The sequence below is a fragment of the Gobius niger genome, assembly GCF_951799975.1.
Source record: "Gobius niger genome assembly, chromosome: 6".
NCBI classification, from domain to species: domain Eukaryota; kingdom Metazoa; phylum Chordata; class Actinopteri; order Gobiiformes; family Gobiidae; genus Gobius; species Gobius niger.
Genome location: NC_136857.1, coordinates 17,216,570 through 17,231,887, shown reverse-complemented (window position 1 = coordinate 17,231,887; position 15,318 = coordinate 17,216,570). Strand labels below are relative to the sequence as shown.

Here is a 15,318-nt window from a genome sequence, read left to right as displayed (position 1 = left end):
CCAGTGGTTCCCTTCACAGACCCTGAAATTAATCTACAGATGAGTGTTGTTCTTTCCACCAAACTGGGCAGTGTGCAGAATACATAGCATCTTGGAAATCATTTTAATCCTGTACATTCTTCTGTACAATCTTCTTTGGTTAGAGTGAAAAAGTTCACTTCAGTTCTCATTTCTTTAATGCTTTTTGAGACAAATTTCCCTCTTTCTATTTGTCTGCTCAATCTGCAAAGCAGTAATACAGAAACATACCCTGTGGGTTCAATAAACAGACCAAGTCAAAATATATCAATATAAATTATGCATTGTCTGCATTTCAGCGCTTCTGAGAGTTCCCAACAACCTATGACAGTCATGCTTTGGTGGCTCTGAATTGTCTGTGGTGAATAAATTTAACTTACAATATAATGTTATTTTGATTCAGAGGCAATCGAACAAGCTTCTGAGGATGTTGGCAGCTTGCTTTCCGTTTTGTATCGTTTTTCAGGAGGTCAAAGTTCAGGCCTCTCAGTGGGACCTGTTTATCGCAGTAGGGGTTGTGTGACAGAACCAAGGAGGGGCCATGCCGTCTAACCTCCGGGAAAGATCCCAGCTATAACTACCGGCCACTGTGGAGAGGGGATCAAATGCAAGGAGAAGGGACTAGATACGAAGAAGGACAAAAAGGCTGAGATTCTATAGGCCGGAGAAAGTATGATGTCGCCACTGCTAAGTCACTGTTTGGTTTCGGTACTCTTGATGGCCTCTACAAGCCGGGCCCTGCACAGGTAAGGCTGAGCTACACAATATTGACAAAATGCAGAAATGTAAACATAACACACTTGCAGATGCTCTGTGAGACTTTTCCAATATCAAACAATAGTAGGATTTGACACATGGATTTGAATTTCAATTGGAGCAATCTGAGAATAGCATTGTTTTGTTTTGTTTTTTTCATGATGGTTTTGGATACTATGTAAAATTTACACAGCTACACTAAACTTGCCGTGTAACTCCTTATTTTGAACCTCGATGCATTGTCATTCCCATTTCAAGAACAATTTACATCTAGCACTATCTAAAGAAGTGCAGCTATATTATGTACAACCACTACACATAACAATAAAACCAAAGTAGACAATTCAGAGAAGGAGAACAGTATGCGTTTTATTGGTTCATTATGAAGGCTAATGTGTTCTACATTGGTTCGGGCACATGTTTTTGTTCATTTTTCTGCCTAGCGCACTAAGTGAAATAATCTGCACTCATTATTATACTGGGATGATGAGCCATTTGTTCCAAATATATGTATAATGGCAAAGCAAATATCCTTCACACACATTCTGTATCCAGAACAGCCTAGATTTGTCAAATTGATCTCTCTCTTATCTGTCATGCCTCTAGAATCGCCCTGAAGAAGATTCCATCCATCAGAGAGACACTACAGGAGATGGGTGTGACAGTGGAGCAAGTGTTGAGTGAGCAGGCCCAGACAGAAGACACCAGCAATGGCACTGTTCCCACTCCTCTCACAAACTACCTGGATGTAAGTCACCAGTAGTAAGAATATCAAAATAAAGATTCTTAAAACATCTTGTGAATGTGTCTCTGGAGTGTGATTCATAAAGGTAACAGAACACCAAGAATGTACTCTAAGCAGCTTGATTTGTAGTTTGAAGGCTTCAGGCCATGAAAGGAAAGTAGCCACTCATCTGCACAAGGTCAGAGCAGTTTGAGAATGTTGGAAAGTTGTCAAATGTCTCCGAGACAAAAACCACCAAAGAATTGGACTTCAGAGAAAGCCTGATTTTCATGATGGATGCGTCATAGTTTGAAAGATGTTGAAAAGTATATCACCTTTATCATAAGCAGCTTCACACACAAAGAACAAACGTCACGTTATTTCTTTTGACTGAGTGCAATGTTTTCCTCTGACAGACGCAGTACTTTGGAGAGATCAGCATTGGCTCACCGGCACAGAAGTTCAACGTGGTTTTTGACACAGGTTCTGCCAACTTATGGGTGCCCTCCCAGAGCTGTTCACCCTTTTCCACGGCCTGCTGTGAGTCAGTCACAGTTCAATAGAAAATACTGTCTGAGCACATACAGTATATAAATATGAAATCAGTATAAAAGTATAGCTAAAAATGCACAAATGTGTGACGTTCAATATAATGTGTACTTTCCATTGAGTTAAATGAAAGTCTTTCAAGAAAAGGTTTGTGACTCAAGTCCATTTTGAACTTTCAGTTACTCACAACAGGTACGATGCTTCAAGATCTCAAACTTATGTGGAAAACGGAACAGGGTTTTCCATCCAGTACGCCTCAGGAAACGTCCGGGGATTTCTCAGTGAAGACGTGGTTGTGGTGAGTTTAAAACATATTAATAATAACAGACGTAAAACCACTGCACCGTCTCTGCCAACCCTGTTGATCCACCTCTGCAGGTCGGGGGGATTCCTGTGGTCCAAGTGTTTGCGGAAGCAACCTCTCTGTCAGCAATGCCCTTCATCTTTGCTAAGTTCGATGGCGTCCTGGGGATGGGATACCCCAAAGTGGCCATTGATGGAATTACTCCTGTGTTTGACCGCATTATGTCTCAACACGTCCTGAAGGAAGAGGTGTTCTCCATCTACTACAGCAGGTGCAATTTAACAGTTACCTTGTTATCGCAAGGGGAATTCAAAGTCCTGTCAGACCAACAGCGTAGAGCCAATATAAATATTTCTCATGATGATTAAAAGATCGACAGTGGGGGAAAATAGCTAAGAACATGCAAAGAGACAAAGTGAGACATGTGCCAGACTTCAGGCAGCTATAATGCAATAGATGTGTGTTATTCTCTTCATTCATTGCCTTTCGTCTTGTGAGGTGTTTAATGTGCATACTCAGATCCAAAACAAACGAGACGAAAACAGATGAAACTCTTCTTGCAAGTTTTCTTTTTTTTCTCCCAAGAGCAAAAGGTCAAGAAACACATTAACTTTTAGATGCCAATTGATTACAAACGGCAAGAAATACATGAAATGTAAAGCCGCTTTCATTGAAATCAAACTAAATTCAGGGTTGAATGTTTTATAGAGATCCTAAACACTTGCCTGGAGGAGAACTGGTGCTCGGAGGGACTGACCCAAACTACTATACTGGGACATTCAACTACGTGGACACAAAGCAGACAGGGACATGGGAGGTCATCATGAAGGGGTAAGAGACACCTGCATACTCATACAATGTTTGCAAAGAAGTTGAATCATCAAAAAGAATTATGAGGGAAGAGGCTTAAGGTATAAATGATTTAACTAGTGCCATCTTGACACCATTGACTATGTCAGTGGCTCCCAACATTTTGGACACTACATGCTGTAGTCAGGCCATGCCAGGAAACATTTAAATGTATTCAAAAGAGGGCAGCAAAATTAATAGTAATCAAATCAAAATAACAACTTTGCATTTTCATGTCACTGTATTACAAATGGACAAGATACGTGGAAACAAAGCAGGCCAACAGCAGCAACAATTGAATAGCGGAAGGATCTCATGCATTAGCCTTTTTACAATACTGGTTTTATGCTCGTTCTAGAGGTACTTTTCTCAGTAAGATGCTGTGTGTTCTACCTTTATGAAATCTCTTGTCATTTCTCAGTGTGTCTGTCGGCTCAGAGATGACTTTCTGCGTTGAGGGCTGCACAGCTGTGATAGACACGGGCTCCTCCTACATCACGGGCCCAGCATCCTCTGTGGCTCTGCTGATGAAAACCATAGGAGCTGAGCAGGATGAAAGCGGGGTGAGATGTTATCACATGCAACAACCTTTTCATCTTTCATTTAAGGCTGAGCGATTTATTTTGTTGATCAGATTGGTGATTTATGTTTTAAAATTCAGATCGGATTCAGTTCAAAGTGGACAGGTAACACGAATCTACGCAACGCTAACACTTGAGCAAAGACTACATAGAATACATGAATATGTCTGTAGTGTGCAGAGGAAAATATATTTGCCTGAATAATTGCAGCATTTATGATTTGCCCAAAGCAACCGTGAAAATAGCCTTTTTTGATTCAAAGTGATTTGTCCTACTCTAATGATTTGTGTGGCTTTTTGTGTGATCTTTTTGTCCTTCAGTACAAAGTCAGCTGTGACACTGTGCTCAATCTGCCGAGCGTGACTTTCCATCTGGGAGGGACGGAATACTCTCTGACACACGAGGACTATATTTTATGGGTGAGCAAAGTGATGAAAACACAACTTTAAATGTTCAATGTTGATTAGAAATTAGTAGTGCACTGACAAACAAAGTATTTAACATGAATTCAGATTAAAACCTCTACTTCCAGAAGGTTTCAACCAAATAATACTGTCGTAACCATTCTGACAACTCATTGGCTCTACAGCAATCCCAGATGGAAGGTGATGTGTGCACAGTCACCTTCAGGGGCTTGGATGTACCGCCCCCTACGGGCCCAATCTGGATCCTGGGAGCCAACTTCATCGCCCGCTATTACACAGAGTTTGACCGCCGCAATAACCGGATAGGCTTCGCTACAGCTGTGTGATGCAAAACCCCAGTGATCTCTTTCTCATAAACAATCGCTAAAGGACAGTGGCTCACAAACTGGTGTCACACGAAAGTTCAAACCAAGGATTGAAAGAGACAGTCACTTAAATAAATATATTTCAAACAGCAAAACTGAACAAATCCGGGACAAGATCTGGCCTAATTGGGAACTGACTTGACGAGTGGTCTCGAAAGTTTTCAATTTAATCCCCAACAGTGAACAGAAATGTCAAAAATATTAACTACCACCAAAACAGCTTGCACACCACCAATAGTAACCACAGATTACAACCACAGCACTATTGTGCACCATATAAAACGACAAATATCACGCCACATTGAGGGTATGCTTGCACTGAAACCTGCATATTTCTGTTAATAAGCAGCAAAATGTGTGTGTAACTGCAATGATTGTTATCGCAATGCTACAGTGATACTCTGTATTCTGCTGATGCATCATGAATAAACCCGTTTACAGGGATTTCATTTGCTACATGCCAAGCCACAATAATAAGTGCATTGTACGATTTTTTTACCCCATCGTGTGAAGGTTTAGTTAAAAGCAGACTGGCCACAGAAGATTAGTTTTATAGATATTTGTCATTGTCTGAAAGAGAGATTCTTCGGGCAGCACATGTGGGACAGTCATATGCGCTGCTTAGGGTGATGCGCCAAGAAAAAACACCTCCTCAAGGCTGGAGCATGATTTGTATCTAACTATATATAGAAATACTTTCAAACAGCATAAACCCTCATGAACTGTCCTGCAGGGCAGAAATGTTGAAAGTGCATTATACACTTCTACTGTTACTGTATCTGCTAAGTCTTCAATCACAATTACACACAAAGCAACATTCATTGAAGAATTTATACACAACTTCTGTGGAGCGCTGTTGTACCTAGTTCTAAAAAAACAAATAATCAGATGGAACATGGCATGACCCAATGCTATACCACATGAACAAAAACAATGGTTTCTTATGAATGTGATACATGTGACTTCTGTATTTCTCAGTTAAGCATTGAATTCCTCATTCTCACATCCTTAATTCTCTGCAATTTAAATCATTGATAGCGCAGCCAGTCTATAAAACATATATAAAATATGATACTGTGAAAGTGAAAGCTAACAACTGAATGGCAATGGCAACTTTATTTATAATGCACTTCAAAATGACTAAGTTGACCAAAGTGCTACAAAAGCAAAATATAAGATAAAAACGATACAATACAAAAAGTGAATCAAATACAAATGAATAAAATCTGATAAAAAGGTCTCAGACCCTGTCAGAAGCCAAAGTGAACAACTGTTCAGCCTGTCTAATGTGCAAAGGCATCTAATTCCATCATTTGGGTGCAGCCACCGCAAAGGCTCTGTCCCCTCTGAGCTTTCGCCTGGTCTTTGAGACGCTGAGGAGGAGCTGGTGAGGCGACCAGAGAGACCGAGACAGAGTGTACGTATGTAGGAGCTCAGAAAGGTACAGTGGGCGACACCATGAAGACTTTTAAAAACAATGGATAAAATGGATCGTGCACAGGCAGGCAGAGTCTATAAAAACAAAGGCATTTTAATTTTTGGAATGAACTCCTTGTCAGTGTTACAACAACAGACTACAAACCGCAGAAAAATTATCAAGTCAATTATGGAAACCTTCCCCCTCTCAAACTTCAGACAGCGCAGATGTACAGTATAACCATAGTCGGGGCAAATATTTTGCCAGCATTGAATATCATTTATATTATTCATTATTTAAATGGTGTGGTGTGTTCAATAACATGGACTGTCCCGACCAAATAAAATATAATTTTCAGTTAACTTTCAGCTTATGTATCAAAAATAAAGAGAGAAAACTAAAATAGAAGTCATATTGTTCTACAAAACAATGTAATTATAATCAAAAGTCAGAATCATCATGTTAAAAGCTGACATTTTACTGCATGGTTCGTCGCGTGATTTGTCTCATTCTCATCTCACACTTTTTGGCTGGAGTTTGCCTTTTCTCTCTGTGTCTAGATGTACTTTCTCTCTGGCTGCTCCAGTTCCCCCCATCAACGCCAAACCAGCTTATCCTCCTGCTCAGTAGCTCAAGATCGGGACACAGGTCTACAGGTGCAGCGCTGCTCCTGATAGGTTGCCCCAGTGGCATTGGGTAGATCAAATGCAAATTGTCCTATGAAGGCAATGTAAAATATGCATACTACTAAAATATCTATTATTGTACAATTTGCTGCACTCAGAAACAGAACAGAACAAAGTAGTGTTGACATTTATCATATCAGTGTCTTCCTTGTTACATGAAGTAAAGCATAATATTCACCTTCGATCGTCGGCTTTTGTTTTATGTACTTATGGTGGTGGAGCTAAGTAGCTACATTGTTTTGATCATCTTATTATACCATGGTCTGGGTGAATACTCAATTCTGATTGGCTGGAGGGTGTAGGTTATTTCTGATAATCTACACCAACAGTAAAATCACATTCTATATCACTCCACTGTTTCCATAGTAACGACAAATATCTAAGTGAAATAACTCCTGCCCGGGACTTAAAAAAAAAGCAAACAGGCCCCCAATGAACAGTTTCAGTTTGTGGGACCATGGTATAAGCGGGATAATGCACTCCGAGGTGTCCATTATCAGAAATAACTGGACTCCGCGGAGAGTAATGGACACCTCGTGGGGCATCATCCCTTACATGAACGAGTTTTGTTCACTGGAGTCAATTAGATGATCGATTGATGACTTTGTGTTCTGAATAATAAGATAATGAGCTACATCCTTTTTTCTTGCATCAGAGAATAAAGACCCAATTAAGGTCTTTCCAGACAAAACCACACTGTAAAACATTTTCCATCATGACTCTAGTAGTACTTATTTTTTTAAGGTTAGGGTGAGAAGTTGTCACAATCATGTATTGTACGTGTACACAACGTGTAGAACATCTGAGTACCCACACTGCCGAGCTGGAGAGAGAAGGCTGCTGTGAAGTTGGTCAGATGGCCAAGGTGAACACCCACTGCACCAATTGCTGCCTAAAAACCTGAGTTCAGAGCTCTCAAAGACTTTTGTGCAGCGTGGTAATTACCACTCTGGAAGAATCTGTTCTGCCAACAGCGGTCAGGACTTGAAAGGGTGATCTTTATGCAGGATGCTTTATTGATATAATTGTATTGTATGTTCTTGCTGATATTCAGTCTTTGACTACCAGCATGAATCAAATCAACTTGAAACTTAAACAACAAATCGTTATTACAAATACTGCACAGTAACTCAAATACCTTTTGAATCTCAGATGAAACTCCTGCAGCTCACGGTTGTGGTTGTGGATCAACTGCTGGGTCAGTGGTCTCCCAATTTGACTTGTAATGTACACTGGTCCAAAGATCGGAAGACAAATCCAAGATCTTGTGAACTTAACTTTAACTTTAACAAAGCAATGAATAAACTGCTTGAAAAAATGCCGCAATCTTGAGCTTTGAAATGACAGGATATAATTTTTAAAAAAAAGAATTAATGAATAATTGTTTTATGCTTGTTGTCGATTAATACGATTTATGTCATGGTCGGAGAGAATTCCAATGTTTTCATATAACTGCAGAGGTCTGGCAACAAATCATGTTTTGCATTATCTCTGACACTGCAACAACTGTGAACTTCTTTTCAAACGTCTGTATAATGAACCCCTCCATTACCACTTTGAAGTTCCACTTTTAACACTCACAGATCGGCTGAGTGTTGCAGCAGAAATTTCATTTTGGGCTACAACATTTCCGATCAGATTAGATTTGTATTATTTTTTTATGATCCTCTTTATCAATAAACTAGAAAAACAAACAAACTTCAGTTAAATACTCAAGATATTAAGATAAGTACGTTATCTTAATTTCGGGAGCAGGACCACACCTCATGTCTGCCCTTTCCGGTCTCTGTCCGATAAATACCTCCTGGTCCCTTTACTCCGCGTTCTTGTTTCTCTGCCCACCCACCCCTATTTAACTACTTTCTCATTCCTTCTAGGTACGGGGGATTTTATTAATAGTTTATTTCACTCTATTTTGAGGTTGTGGTCTCTGCTGGTGGGGAAGACAACACACCTTACCCCTGAGTCACATTTCCTTTCGAGGAGTATGCCATTCATTTGAAATCACTAAGTACATAAACATTCATGTAACAAAGCGTGGAAATCGACTTCGTACGCTAACAAATTCCAGACAAGAAATCCTATAAAAAAAATATCTCTGATCTGAGTATGTGTGTGGCTTTCTGTCTCTCTCTCTCTCTCTCTCTCTGTATTCAGATTGTTTTTTACAAATAGTTGCACACACCCACAGGTCCCATAAAGCACTCTCTCTCCCAGTGCAACATGATAGCCAAAAAAAAAAAGAAAAGAAGTGCATAAAGTGCTGCAAGTGTCTCAGAAAACCTCAGAGGAAGACTGCTGTGATCCAAGAGCAATTTTTTGTGTATTTGCTATGCTTTTTTTGGGTCCAGTCTTCAAGTCTTCAGCACCTTTGGACCCCTGGAAAACCAACAAAATAGTGGAGCAAACAAATGTTTCCAGGACTTTCTAGTTTTTTTGTTTTGTCTTTTTACCCTGCCATGCAACAACATTTTATTATCTTTTCCCCCAAATGTTGAAATGAAAAGAGATTTTCAACTTTTCCTTAAGGAATTGTGATAACACGTGTGATGCCCAGGACGGTGTATCTTGTCAAGCAGAAGAGGGGTGGGAGGTCTTTAAAAGGGCCGTCTGTCAGTGGAGACAGTTAGTCTAGGTTTGAACACTCTCTGAACAAGAGGAGCACATCAAGCAATTCTTTGAAGAACAGCGCCACATGACGAAGTGTCAGATTTACTTAAGAGCAAATTCCTTTCTGTGGAGTGGAACTGAATAAATGAAAAGGACCTCTTTGCTTCAATGTGTGTGACAGAGGAGTCTGGTGTTTTCCATTGTCAAACACGTACCAGATGACCATCCTTGTGTCAACCCTGATCCAGAGCAAAGCTAAGGTAAGAGCACAGCATTTACTGTAGACCTCAGTGGAGCATGCAATAGAAACAGTGTGCTTGTGTGCTGTTTATGATGTTTACAGCTATAGTATGCAGTTTGTTGACCTATATACCATGGAAATGATCGGGGAAAAAATAATCATGTGACAGATGGCATTTGGATCATGTGCTCCTGCACATACCAGACACATCAATAGTTATATTAGATTAGATTAATCTGATTTGAAGAAATCATCAGCCATTAAGTTTGAGCGTATGGAAAAGCCCTAAATTAAATTAATGCATTATTATTATTATCATTATTATTATTCCCAATAATGGCCACAGGAGTGAAGTCTTTGAGCTTGGATATAAGAGACTTCAGTTACCTTTTGAAACTCTGATGTTTTCTACTATCCATACTAAGAGTCACAAAAATACAGGGGCAGAGGATTTTCTTTCCTTTGGAGCCTTGGGAACCTGCACCACATAGTATTATCTTTCTTCTGGAAAGAAATAATACAATGTTTTGTCATTTTGAACAAAAAGGAGAACCAGGAGTGAAAAATGCAGATAAAGAAAATTTTGTGTCATGATGCACCTAAGGCAAATAATTGTGTGTTTTAAGAAAAGAAATGTTGACAAATGCTTCATTCTATGTGTAGAGATAATTACTTCAGTTCATAGTAGTTGGTCTAAATAATGACAGATGATTTTCATATTTTGTAAAGATGGATAACATGTTAATGCAGAAATGAGGACTGCGTCCATCTGGAGCTGATTTCAGCGCAAGAGTTGCCAAAAGGTGCCTAGTAGTCATCATAATAACCACAGGAGCCTGGACCATGAAGCGCTCAGCCCATGCCTCATAGTGGACTGAACGATCGACCGTAACTGAAACTAATGAAACGCTAAGACAGGTTCCTCTGAGGTCACACTCGAAATCTGATCCTTCTTGTTGAGAAGGACATCTCACAAACAGAGTACAGTCTTAAGGAATCGTTTGGCTTTGTTTCCATACTGAAAAAAAATATGCTAAAAGTTTTGATACATTGTTTTGGCAATAAAATGCCCACTGAATGTAGCTGTCTATAGCATATTTGGAATTCTTGTCAACAAACAGCTAAATTATCATCAAGAATTTATTTAAGCTTTCACATGGGAAAATTCATACAGGATCTAAGCACATAAGTGGAGCACATGTGTTGGTTGCTCTATCAGAAAGTGACGCTGGCTGCCTCAGTTGCAGGTTAAGTGTCTGTGCGTGCTCGTGTTGCTGACTTTCCCTCTGACGATGACTGAGGTCCCTGGTCCCTGCAGACATTCGATTACGAGGGAGCACCTGCGCACACTCAGACACTTGGTAGGTCTCAGAGACATGCTGTGTGTGAGCCATACAGATGGCTGATGCCCCACTGTTGTTTTGCAGATGGATAACCAGTTAAGGAGTGGGTGTTCTATAACCTACACGTTCATAGAGCGTAGAAGTTTGGTAAGGTAACCCTTGGTTTTATGGGAAATTTCCTCTTAAAACATTTGAATCAAACTTTCCATCGTCTGTTTTGTGTTTTGTTTTTTACGGTTTGCTCTGGTTTCCCACAGAGCAAGTGCTGCTTTGTAAAAGCTGCTTTACCCTGGATCTTAGAGCTGCTCACTACACACTTCAAATACGGCAGAGGTTCAGTTAATGATGGTTATGTTCAGTCCCTAAGGGCCCTGATCCTCAACATGTATTCTCAGAATTGCGTGCCTCAGATTAATGAAGAGGTGGAGGTGAGTACTCGTTGTTTAAATTATTACATTTTCTATAATTGGAAACATGCCACACAAATACGTAGCGTGAGGCACTGACCAGAAAGAGGAGATAAATGAGGAGAGTGCTTAAATGGAGTTGTGTGCTTTGTGCTGCAGGATAAGCCTGAGAGTTTTGAGATGCTCCACAGAAGCCCTCCCTTAGAGGCATTGCAGCGGGCGTTTGAAGTTCTGTCAGTTTACTGGGAGCTGGTCACAATGAGCGATTCACCCATTGACTGGAGATGTCAGCACGAATATACGGAGACTCTGAGCTCCACCACAGAGTTACCAGCAGAGTCAACCGCACAATACTACACAGGTGGGAGTCCCAGTTCTAACCTTGCAGGTCATGTCTGGGGCAACATGATATAGATCAAATGCTGTTTTTCACAGACAGTTATGGTAAGGATTCCATAAAGGCCTCTCAGAGAAGACCAGTTCGAGACACATACAAAATGGTCTTCATCATCACCTCCATCTGTGGCGGACTGCTGTTCATACTAATTCTTTACTGTCTCATCACACAAAAGGTACTTCTACTATGTCTATTTTACACAAGCAGTGACAAAGCTACGCTCCTAGTCAAGCCAAATACTGTGCTTTCTGTGAGCCAGCTTTATTTCTAGTAAATACTGCACATTACTAAGAGAGAACGTGGCCAAACGTTCACATTTCTGTGGTAGTATGTATTCAGCAACAGACTGACTCCTCAATGTTTAAGATTCACATTGAAGAGGACTGGCACCAGTGTCTATTAGATAGCACAGGCTGTGACTCAGGGTTTGCTCTGCCACACAATTAAATTTGAAGTTTCTGAGAAATGTTAACCCTGAAAACTTCAATCCCACGGCAAAACAGTTCTCCTCAGGACTCCTCAGACTTAACAGGGTTACATCAGTGACAATCACATTACAGCCAACGGTACAGCATTTGATTTAACATAATTAGGCGGTTTATTAGTGTCCTCCTTGTTCCTGTATCAGACCATTAAACATACATGTTAGTGGGACAGACTTCCTTTGCAAAAAACAGTTGTTTCACAGAGAATGGTTTTGATTATTGCTAATGCAGTCTGACCAAGTCACATGTCACAAAGCTCTGTAATCTTTCCGCTTCCTCCAATACTCTGCCAAACACAGACCACAGCTAAAGTACACGAGGTCGTCACAAAACTTTGGCATTTTTGGTATTTGTGCTAAAACACAATGCATATAAACAACAATAAATACTTTGATAAATATATATTATCTATTTTGAAGTGATAAATTGTCTTAACAATGTGTTTATGCTCCTTGATCAAAATTTCATACATTCCTTTGCTTATTTTCTTTGGAGTCGTGATTGCTGTAGCCTGGACCTTTACTGTAGCTATGGGCCTTAAGGTCCTCTGTTCTGGTCTGTCAAAAACAGATTTTTTAAAATTCAGAGCAGCTGTTGCACTTTGTTTTGAGCCTCATCTGACGGAGTGATTTCATCTTAACCCTAACCCATAAAAACATTAGTTAGGCCAACTTATCATAATATTGTTAATACAGAGCACCACTGCCCCACATTACAATAAAGAATAAAGAAAAATAATATCTAGCAAAGGTTTTTAAGCATGCACTACAGTCCTAAATAATTCATTCTGTCAAGTAAGTGACCTGAACAAAATATTGGCCTATGGCAATATTTCAATGCAAACCACCAATACACAGCAAAAAGCAAATAGCTGCCTGATGGACAATCAGAATCAAAATGATCTTACACCGGCATACACTTACTCAGACAACAAGAAAAGGACAGAGAAAGAAATCATATCATCTGTCAAAAATACTAATCTGCAAAACTATTGAAGCACTAATTTCTGCTCATAAACTTTGAAGAGTGCTATTGTATTTCATAGGCCCACAGTAATACTGTATTATAGAACATTTTTAGCATCATAGAAAATGATTCCCCCCTAATCCCTGCTCCGTCAGTAGCTTGTTGTCTCTGTGTTGTCATAACATAAAGGTCAAAGGAAGGTAGGTCTTGGGAAATACTTTACAACGATTACTTTTTATTATAAGTACTCTCTTATGCATTCAAGATTTACCTAGACCATCTTTGGTCTCACAAAAAATAAAACCTCCTCAAACAGAAAATCCTAGTAGTAGTGAGTGCCATAATTGCTAATTACACACCATCCATCTGCGTGCTGCCTCAGAAGTACAATATCCCGCTCTTATGGTGCTAAGCTTTTCATAATTCAATCTGGAAACCTACCAGAAAAATGAATGCATCTGCCAAAGATACTGCAAATGTTGACAGCAGCAGAGCAAATCCTGCCTCTGCAATTCCCAGTACAACAGGATTTCTTTCAAAGGAGAAAGTAGCACGTCAAAAAATGCCAAATGCTACTTTACAAATCAAATATCAGACACACTGATTTAGTTTCAAGCAAAGCTTGACCTCTGACCTCTTTCCAGCTTGATTAAAAACAGGATCAAGCGCTGCTTTGTCTAGAGGCGACAGTTACAACAACATAAACATGACAGGGGCCTCTACACAAACGTTAACTCTGCTCCAACACCTGCTATACATTACCATGGGAGGCTAAGGTAATTACTGTATTTACACAGCTCAACAGAAATCAAAGGTTTCCAAACATCATCAAATATAAAATCAAATCTCCATCCAAAAAAAAAATCCTGGTGTTTAATGACATAATTCACCAGGGAACCATTAAGGGTCTGAACACTGCAGAAAAGTAAACTGAATTCAAGTGACAGAAGGGCGGGACATGGCGGGAATTTTGCAAATCACACAACATGAAGCTAGTCAAGTCTGAGTGTAAATATTAGATGTGTTACAAATGCCTGATTATTTGTGTCTTTTGTTGCTGTTTCTTTTTAGAAATCCCAGATTCGTCACAGGACGAGTACACAGCAGACCTCCACTATTCAATGTGTTTCTATATCAAACAGAGACCCGCAAGGTTTAGAGATAGAAGAACAATAATGTAGTAAGTGGATTTGTGTTTTTGAAATAAATTTGAACGATTATTTATGGTTTTAGGCATAAAAACATGTAGAATGTTGTCATAAAAAGCAACTATTGAACTATTTACGATATAGCTTTGTTGTTTTTCTAGGTCACATAGAGCACGTTCCTGCATCAGCTGATGATGCATTTGTGAAGCTGTACATTTGATCTATTTTGCTTTTGTATTTGTGTATAAAGTATCATTCATGCTTACTTATTTAATCCAATTCTTTGCTTTGACTGCGGGCAAAGATGGACTTTATGTGGAATATGTTTATATATGAAGTTTATTCATTTAAATTGCAAATATTGTTTCAAGTTGAAGTTTTATTTTTACACATTTGTAAAGTTGATGATCCTGTGACTGAAATGTTGCCAAACACATGTACTTATTTATTAGTTTGGTCAGATCAGTCACAATTAAATAATGTTCTCAAGCTAGCACTGTATGGATATGGAAACACTGAAAGTTAAACTTAACAGACAAATCCTATTAAAAGTCCCTTTTCAGCCTGTGTGTTCAGATTTGAATAATCCATTCATTTTTTGCTCAAATCCAGAATCCCTTTCCCTTTGCTTCGTAAAGTATAGCTCGCACCGTTATTAGAGTGCACCTGGGATCAATGTACTTTTACCGTTTTCATGAGAGACCACTATTTCACAGTTTTAACTCTAGGGCTTGCACATCCAAGTTTTTGCAAAACAATGTGAATAGTTGCAATATGAGCTCTGGGGAGCTGTGTGTTATTGGTCTAATACAAAGAAATGTTGTTATTGGCAGAAACAATGCACAGCAGTTGGTGCGCTCTGGGTGTGATAGGAAAATGTGGGAATGGTGCACTACTACCGACATATCAGTGCATAACGTTTAATCATTCTTGTACTTACGGGAGGGACAAAACACAGAAGCAGATGTCTAACTGGCCAAAGTCCCTGAAGATGGCAGGACTTTGCGCTAAATAAATATCAAGGGAAATATTACAAGCTGTATCGTG

At 39.5% G+C, this 15,318-nt stretch overlaps 2 protein-coding genes across 2 annotated transcripts; both read left to right on the top strand.

The window, feature by feature from the left end:
- The first annotated feature begins 633 nt into the window (after positions 1-633).
- On the top strand, positions 634-4,978 carry ren (renin). Its single transcript, XM_079557768.1, has 9 exons — positions 634-764; positions 1,381-1,522; positions 1,915-2,038; positions 2,227-2,345; positions 2,426-2,622; positions 3,060-3,182; positions 3,622-3,763; positions 4,102-4,200; positions 4,371-4,978. Exons 1-9 carry the CDS (start codon positions 691-693, stop codon positions 4,530-4,532), a joined length of 1,182 nt encoding a protein of 393 aa, XP_079413894.1. The 5' UTR covers positions 634-690; the 3' UTR covers positions 4,533-4,978.
- A 4,357-nt stretch (positions 4,979-9,335) lies between these two features.
- Positions 9,336-14,617, top strand: csf1b (colony stimulating factor 1b (macrophage)). Its single transcript, XM_079557518.1, has 8 exons — positions 9,336-9,544; positions 10,767-10,886; positions 10,953-11,015; positions 11,126-11,296; positions 11,435-11,636; positions 11,711-11,847; positions 14,195-14,303; positions 14,433-14,617. Exons 1-7 carry the CDS (start codon positions 9,503-9,505, stop codon positions 14,297-14,299), a joined length of 840 nt encoding a protein of 279 aa, XP_079413644.1. The 5' UTR covers positions 9,336-9,502; the 3' UTR covers positions 14,300-14,303; positions 14,433-14,617.
- Positions 14,618-15,318: the final 701 nt, after the last annotated feature.